The sequence below is a fragment of the Apium graveolens genome, chromosome 5 (assembly GCF_009905375.1).
Source record: "Apium graveolens cultivar Ventura chromosome 5, ASM990537v1, whole genome shotgun sequence".
NCBI lineage: Eukaryota > Viridiplantae > Streptophyta > Magnoliopsida > Apiales > Apiaceae > Apium > Apium graveolens.
The window spans coordinates 14146871-14155484 of NC_133651.1; the positions used below are offsets into that span (position 1 = coordinate 14146871).

Consider the following 8614-nt stretch of genomic DNA (forward strand, 5'->3'; position numbering starts at 1 on the left):
TCACTCACAACTTTAATTTTTTTGGTAACAGACATGGCAGATCCTGGGGTCTTAGAGCTCTCTGCCTCATTAAATAGTGAAACATGTAATTGAACATAATTAGTATGATAATACCTTTGCCAAAAATTGGTATGTTGTTCATTGAAATTCTTCAATTACTTGTACCTCTATCAAGTCAATAGTTGGGAACTACAAATTGGAGGAAGAATCAGTAGCTGTACTTGCTAGCAGTGTTGAACCATAAAAATCAGTAACTTCAAAAACAAAGTCACCATCCTTGCCGGCTGACTGACTAACTTCTACAATGACAGTAACCTCCTGACCTTCAATTATATTGAGCGCAGAAGGAAAACCTTTTGCAGAGTTCTTGTCCTTAATATATAAATTATGGCAGGGAGCAAGGTATTATTGTCTTAAAATTTATTCTATAAAAGCTGTGTGCTTATTGTGAAGGGAATAAATAATAAATTAAATCTATAAAATTTATAAGACAACAACCTTGATATGCTTCAAATATAGTTGCGAAGCAGAGTTGCTAACCATTCGCTTAACTACACGATCCTTGATAATCACATAACATGAAAAACTTGCATCAGTTACAGCGGCCTTAACACTGAACCTGCAATATGGTGTGTTTTATATAATTATTATAGAGTTACTAATGGGAAAACTACGATCAAATTAATAGTAATAAATTGTTCTTAACCATTTAAATACCTCTTTTCTGCAACTGGCATATTACGAGTACACTTCTCACAGTTAAACCTTTTTCCAATCTCAACAACTTCTGATTGACACTTACTACATGAGTAAATAAACCAAGTTGTATCTTGATCCAACTTTGATATGGTTAGCTTGTAGAAAAGCTTTGTCTGCAACAAAACACAGTGTTATTTAAGTAACTAAACTCTGTCAAAATGTATATATTTGCACTCAACATATTTCTATTATTGTTAACTTATGAACAATTAATATTATATTATATTCACACACTGTGCAACATTTTCATTCAAAAACTTCAGTGATGATCTCTCATAAGGTGAGTCAACAGGGACTATACTATTACTTTCATTCCCATAATTTTTTAGTTTATATCATTCCTCTTCTAACCTGAAATATACATATGCCGACATATTAATTACTTATATTAAATAATTGATGACTGAGAAAATAGGCGGAAAATTCAATACCTCTGACTCATCTCAAAAATAGACTCATGAGCAAGATTAAAGTAAACTTTAGAAGATGGCAATGTAGACAATTGAACAGAACCTGTATAAATAGCCAATATTGATACAATATTGAATCAGGTGCTGTGAATGATAGTGTTAATAGTGTACATTTAACTTTGTACAAATATATAGAGTGAATCAGAGTACGCACTCTTATATGTACCCATCTTCACACTTGTGATAATTACAAAAACTCTTTCATCGTTGTCAAATTTAGAAAAATCAGCATCAACGATTTTGGCAAGATCTCCCCACACACCAACTCTATGACGATTGCTAGATAAAGAAAAAAAAGCATACATTCATTAATGCCTGTGATGGATTTCTAAGTTTAATAACTTAGATATGAAAAAAAAACAAAAAGTAAAATATTACCACTAACCTGTGTTCGCAAATTCGGAACCTTACAATATCTCTATCTCCAAACTTAGTTTCAATCTTAGATATGTGCTCAAAATCCTCCACGACACCAATGATATCTAATATAATTTAATAACAATAAGGTTACAATATAATTAATGGAAAAAAATTTGAATAAGTAAGAAAACAAACCGATTGCAAACTCAGGATTTTCATTCTGTGACAACTTGCTAGCTTCAGCAAACACGTCACCTAAGTCCAAAAATTCAAATTTGTGCTCTGGAATCATTATATCCTCGCCGCAAGGGTGAAAAGTAGTTGCACTGGTTAGTCTTATGATTAGGTCAAAAGAAACAGGTTTTAAATTTCCAGAAGCATCTTTCACCGTGAATGACTCAATAATATAAACACATCCTTCAACAACCTCTTTGCCAATCACATTCCACACATCGGCAAATGAAAATGCATGGATATGGGAAACATATTAAAAGCAGGATTAAATTATATCAAATGTAATCGTCTAATTAATACTTATAAGCTTAATAACATTACATCATCATCAAGGAGAATAAGGTTGTATCCTTTTGTGATACCACCATCAGGAGCCACGGTTGGCCACATTCTCGTAACTCTAGCTTTAATCTTCCAATCAGACCTTGACTTCTCAAGACTGTTGATACGATCAAATGCCATAGCTTCCATAACTGCAACACAACTGTCATGTAAAAAGTTGTTAATCATCACACAATATAAACCATGTCGTCGAATATATCAGATTAAATAGTAATTGCTGTCATGTTGCTAGAGTTCGGTGCTTACAGCAGTAGAAAGAAGGAGATAAATAAATTTTGCTGTAGGCAACTGATAAATATATATATATATATATGCTTATGGAATTCCCGGATGATATTTATATATCATGAAAATAATAAAAGCGGTGAACATGTGGTAATCTTGATTTATAACATATCAAAATGATATTTCTGTTCCCAATTTATGGAGTAATTAGTTGTGTACAGCTAATCCCATATATTGTAGTAATAATTATGTTAGGATAATGATTACAAAATCATAACTGAATGATTATCCTTGACAAATTGATTCACTTAACCTTATATCAAGTTTGGTGATATGTATTATACTGATAAGTGTGAATGAATGTCCTACAATCATGCACTTAGAAACATATACAGTATGTTAACTAAATCAACAAACTATATTAACATAGTAAAAACATTCTCTTGTAAATATCTGTTCATATATAATATATATATGCTATTTGAGCATTCACTGAAGTTCATTGCAGCACTGTCATTTGTTGAGAATGTTGTGATTGTGGAAAAAACGGATTAATTTAGATTATATATTTTACATATAATACCTTTTTTAAAATTATGTCAGTATTATAATTTTTGTACCTGTTGCACATTAAATAAATTGTTAATTTGTAATAAAATATAATTTTATGAATTAAAAATATACGGATATTATAAATGTTTAATCTTTTAGAATCATTACACCAATATAAAGACTAATTTTTTTTAACATGTTACTTGATTATCGTGATAAAAATCTTTTTGTTCATTGAGTCACTTTAAAAAAATTTGGTTAGCTCGCGTAGCGCGTCGGGCAACGGTCATTGCAGCACTGTCATTTGTTGAGAATGTTGTGATTGTGGGACAAACAGATTAATTACATAGTGAATATAAAACAAAACCAATTTGATTATAAAAAATTAATAAAACCAAAACATTAAACCTTAATTAAAAAATGTTACGCCTAAAAAACTAATGAGAATTATAAATTTGTTCACGCATAAGAAACCATTTCAAGTCCTAAAAATTCATACTAATCAGGCAAGATGGGCAAGTTATAGAAAACTTCTTAAAATACAACATTGGATGTTATATTAGTTGAACACCCTTCTTCATCATCAATAAGAATGTGTAATCCTTCTGGGGATGTGACTCTAGAAACTGCTACATATAACTGACCATGACAAAAGACAGGTTGACGAAGATATAGCCCAACAGTATCTAAGGATTGTCCTTGACTCTTATTTATAGTCATGGAAAAATAAATTTGAACTGGAAATTGAGTTCTCTTGAACTCAAAAGGCCATTTAGTATCTGTTGGCACCATGTCAATTCTTGGTATTAAGTGTTTCGAACCAACTTGAGATCCACAGAGTATCTGACACTCTAAGCTGTTTTTCTTGCATCCAGTTACTATCATCTGTGTGCCATTGCATAAACCCATTATCTGGTTCAGATTTCTCATTAACATAACAACAACTCCAACCTTAACTTTAAGTTCATGTTTAGGAAGACACGGCATATTTATAGAATTTAAATATTCAACCGGAAATGCTGCCTCAAATTTATTATCTTCACCACCATGATCATCAATGGAATCTTGACTGAGATATGTATATACAGAACCTGGAATCTTTTCAAGTATGTTGTCATTGATGTCATCGACAACCACATTTGTTGGAGTGAGGATTGCTCTAGATCTCAAATATTCCTCACAATTCAGATTTCCTAATAAATCTGGATAAATGATGTTAATCAGAGTATTTGGAGGATTCTTTGCATCACTTTGAACGACAAATTGCTCTGTCACAACAAATTCACCATTAAACTCATCATTCACTACTTCCTTAGATTTTACTTTGCCATCCCCAATATCCAGCTGCCATTTGTTGAACTCTGAAATAATTTTATTCCTCGAATCTGTATTACCCGAATGTAGCCGCATGTTCTGAGAAAGAATGAAAACTTTGCAGAAATTCCACAATTTAGATTTATTGAAAGACACATTCACTATGTCAGCTCTGCTTCCCTTTGGTAGAACATGTAAAATTTGACTAAAATTACCACCGAAAATGATAGTAATTCCACCGAATGGTTTTTGGGTATTTTTTTAAGTCAACTGCTCCCATTATGTCTCGTAAACTACGGTCCACAACTTCTATTGCGTGACGATGTTGCATTGGAGCTTCATCCCAAATAATGAGACTTGTATCCTTGATGAGTTCTACAATATCGGTTCCATGCTTTATGCCAGCAATAGAGTTTTGATCTAATTTAAGAGGGATTATAAATCGGGAATGAGCAGTGCGACCGCCAGGAAGCAGAGTTGCTGCAATTCCAGAACCGGCAACTGGTAGAACTATTTTAGATTCCGAACGTAGACGAAAACATAGAGTTTGCCATAAAAATGTTTTGCCACAACCTCCACTCCCATAAACAAAGAAGATTCCACCTTTTTTAGCGTAGACATTGGCAACAACAACATTATATACCTCCATCTGTTTGACATTGAGATTGTTATAGTTCTTTTCATGCTGGACTCTCATTTGCTCTTTATCATAACCATTCTCTTCGATAATTAGACGATTGATAGAAGTTCCAAAGTAATGTTCATCCGGATATGGCAACTCAGAAAAATCTTTTAATGACTTTTCGACATCATTAAGCAATTTTTCTATTTCTATAAAATTAAAAATAAAAACATATCAAAATGCACACAAAATAGTTTCATGTTATGATTGCTCAGCAAGAAAATTGTTAAAATGAATTGATCTCCATACCTGCTAAAACATAATTCTTTATCTCATACTCAGACAATGAAAGGTGAATATTTTCTGCAATTTTACGTCTTACGTAAACAACGTCATCTGACAAACTTTGCCAATGTGTATTCCAAAGAGACAAAGGATCAGAGACTGAACAGTAAACCAAAATATTGACAAACATTGCTCGGAGTTGTGTTGGCATTGCTGAATGTGAGTTCTCGTAAATAGCATCATGCCACTATTTATCATTATTTAAAAGTCCAAGAGCTCCACACACATCTTTGAAAGTATCATATGTCACGCCATCAACTGTTTTCAAATCACTAAATGACAAACAACCTTTTTTCCTTAACAAAAGCATCCGAAGATATAACAACTCCCCATTTGTAGCATGAACTTCAGTAAGCCTTCCAACTACATCGCCTCTTTGACGAAGCTTCCACCTTTCGGAGCTGGGAACCCATGTGAAATTGCTAGGGAAATCCGCATAGGTAAAATTCCGAGATTGTGGCAACTCTTTATTTGCTATAAACCATGCTTCCAACTTTGTTTTTTTGGATGTCGCGTTCTTGCAAACCTTCTCCAGCTCAGCAGAAATTTTGAAATTAATATATTTCTCACTAGGTAAATGGATGGGTAAACGATCAACACTTGGCCATCGATTGTGGATGTCGAAACCAAATATTCTCCATGAAGCTTCAGATGCACATACATATCTGCCATCAAGAAATTTTTTAACTTCATTCAAACTTTTAACCTTCTTTTCCTGAACAGTGACTGTAGAAGATGGATTCTTTTTTAACAACATTGTCGCAGTGTCATGTCCTTTCAGACAATATTTGAAGAGATATTTCAGAGACCTTGATGAGTTGTATATTTCTAAGTTGATATGACACTGAAATCGTACCAGAAGATCTCGATTATAAGGAACAACAAATTTATTATCAAGTGAGACACCTTTCTTTTTTATAACTGTGCCAGTTCTGCGTCTGCGATATACAGGGAACCCGCTATCATCAAAAAAGGTATGTCCATTAAACCTGTTGAATATAGATTTTTTAGCTTTACAGTCAGTAAGCCTAGTTAAAACTTAGTTTAATAAACTTTAAAAATTCTTTCATGTCAGATTTATTTACCTCTTTGGGAAATGACGCATGCATTTCCCTTTTACCATACATGGCGAATACGTGTAATCTTTACCACATGGACCGTGAATCATGTAATTCTTAACTGCTTCATAAGCTATGGGATCAGCCTTTGCATCAGGGATTTCAGCAGAAACCAACTCATCAATCTTTTCAACGGAATTGGGACGGTCTTCGGGATGAAGCCATATTAACATGTGCATGTGAGGCAGTCCACGTTTTTGAAATTCTATTACATACATAACTGTAGGCAAATATTAAAACGATTATCCAATTTATAAGGTGTATTTTATGAGCCAACACTATATTAAGAAAATAATAAGCTGAAATGTTTTTACACTATTAGATGTATTACCTCCAATGCATCTACCAAAATATTTTTTTTTCTTTATCAAGTCCATTAGCTGGTCAACCTTCAACTTAAATACCCGAGCAACTACATCAGGAGCATCCACTGGATCTACATTTGGCAAATACTTTAGCATTTTTTGAATTTCAGGCCACTTAGAATTGCACGTCATTGTAAGAAATAAAGACGGATGGCCAATAGCACGACATATAGCCAAGGAGTCTTTAAAGTACTGTGTCATGTATCGCTGAGATCCAGTAAACGATGCCGGGAGAATGACAGCTTTACCAACATGTATTGGATCGTTGTCTCCCCTGCGTACGGCATCACGAACAGAGTGATATAAATCGGCACGAATTGTAGTCTGATGATTTGATACCCAGTCCAGCCTATACTGTTCAATTGCAGCAAAGGCATCCACAATATACTGCTGCCATAAACGTCCAGCAAGGTGCGGACCCAATCCTGCAAAGAAATGATGACTGCAATTTATGACATGGCGTTATAAATTATGGAAAATAGTACTATTAACACATATTTTTAAAAAGTAAAATTATGATAATTTTAAATTTATAACCTTCAGATGTACGTATCATGATTTTATAGCAGTAACACTCTCTCATTGAAACATGTCGCCGGGATTTATCATCAGGATCAAGGTCTTCATCATCCAGGTTTTCACGCTCTAAATATTTATTACTGATCAGTGGTATGTGAAGATGCAATCCTTCATTACCAAAAGGAAATAACAGTGGATATTGCAACTGCATAAAATGAGGGTCCATTTCATATATCCTCTTCAGTCCTTCCTGCTTAGAGTTAACCACGGTATCTCTGAAACCACCAGTATCTGTATTGTCACTAACAATAAAAGCAACAACTTCGTTAGATGGCCCAATTGAGTAAGGTCTACCGCCTGATGATTTTGATGATATAAGAACCAATTTAAACTCATCCAAATCATTATTCTCAAAACGATCCCTTGCCATGCGAAATGCTTTCAACAACTGGTTATTCTTATCTAGCATGGCTAAAAGCTCTTCAACTAACTCAGGATCAACACTATCAGAAGCACAGCCAAAGGCATTCAACCTATTCTCTACTTCATTCTCAGTGTCATAAATATACAACTCACAAAATTTAGGACTCGATCCATCAACAGGTACCAAACTCCCTACAAAATGATAGTTTTGACCTTCAAGTATGAAACACTATGGAGCATTACCTCTATTGATTTTGTTATCAATCTTACCGCCAGCTGAAGTAAAACAAAAAATACAATTATAAACACGAATTAAATGCTTGAAATGTTTCGATCTTTCACCACCATACAATAAAGAAGCTAGCGGCTCTGGAGGTGGTGGCTCTTTATCAAGATGGATTTGACCGTTTCTGCAACACAGTGAAAATATAGGGTCTTTACGGGTACACGACTTGTTGTTACGTTCTCCATTCCACATTGTTGCCCCACATTTATTACACATTTTGTCTGGTGGACCAATATCCATGTAACCTTACCACAAATATGGGTGATAATTTGGTAAATCATCAACATCAATGTACGTGTCATTGAGATCATTTGAATCAGGCATTATCGTGTCTAAAAAAAATCACAATATTATTATAAGAACGAAATTAGATATAAAAAATCAAAAAAATTCCTAACTCAAGTACCTTTATTAACAGTGTCATTGATTGTACTCTCAAACAGCATTGCGTCATTAAAATCTTTAAACAAATTTTTCTTCCCAGTTTCAGAAATACATTTGTCCTTCCCTTTCATCTTAATTTGTTCAGTATAAACCATATTTTGTCTTCTACATGATTCTCCGTTTGAATTTAATAAACCATGTTGGTACAACATTTTAGAAGCTGAAGACAGGCTGGCTCGATTAGTCAGAACTGTACTCTCTGGAATACGGACTGTTGGCAACATAAATTTTCTATT

General features: G+C 33.7%; 2 protein-coding genes across 2 annotated transcripts; both read right to left on the bottom strand.

The window, feature by feature from the left end:
- Nucleotides 1–4467: 4467 nt before the first annotated feature.
- Nucleotides 4468–5374, bottom strand: LOC141659840 (uncharacterized). Its single transcript, XM_074466767.1, has 2 exons — nt 5188–5374; nt 4468–5087 (listed from the first exon to the last, which is right to left on the bottom strand). Exons 1-2 carry the CDS (start codon nt 5372–5374, stop codon nt 4468–4470), a joined length of 807 nt encoding a protein of 268 aa, XP_074322868.1.
- Nucleotides 5375–5410: 36 nt separating this feature from the next.
- Nucleotides 5411–8174, bottom strand: LOC141659841 (uncharacterized). The gene is made up of 5 exons (XM_074466768.1): nt 7892–8174; nt 7244–7840; nt 6673–7131; nt 6309–6561; nt 5411–6212 (listed from the first exon to the last, which is right to left on the bottom strand). Exons 1-5 carry the CDS (start codon nt 8172–8174, stop codon nt 5411–5413), a joined length of 2394 nt encoding a protein of 797 aa, XP_074322869.1.
- Nucleotides 8175–8614: the final 440 nt, after the last annotated feature.

Bases quoted from the DNA above. Each gene is read 5' to 3' on its own strand.
- LOC141659840 (XM_074466767.1), bottom strand. From the start codon at position 5,374: ATGCCAACACAACTCCGAGCAATGTTTGTCAATATTTTGGTTTACTGT. The intron at 5,088-5,187 runs GTATGGAGATCA...TTAATTTTATAG, and splicing joins AAAGAATTATGTTTTAGCAG to AAATAGAAAAATTGCTTAAT.
- LOC141659841 (XM_074466768.1), bottom strand. From the start codon at position 8,174: ATGGATATTGGTCCACCAGACAAAATGTGTAATAAATGTGGGGCAACA. The intron at 7,841-7,891 runs GTAATGCTCCAT...ATCATTTTGTAG, and splicing joins TGATAACAAAATCAATAGAG to GGAGTTTGGTACCTGTTGAT. The intron at 7,132-7,243 runs GTTATAAATTTA...ATTTCTTTGCAG, and splicing joins CATGATACGTACATCTGAAG to GATTGGGTCCGCACCTTGCT.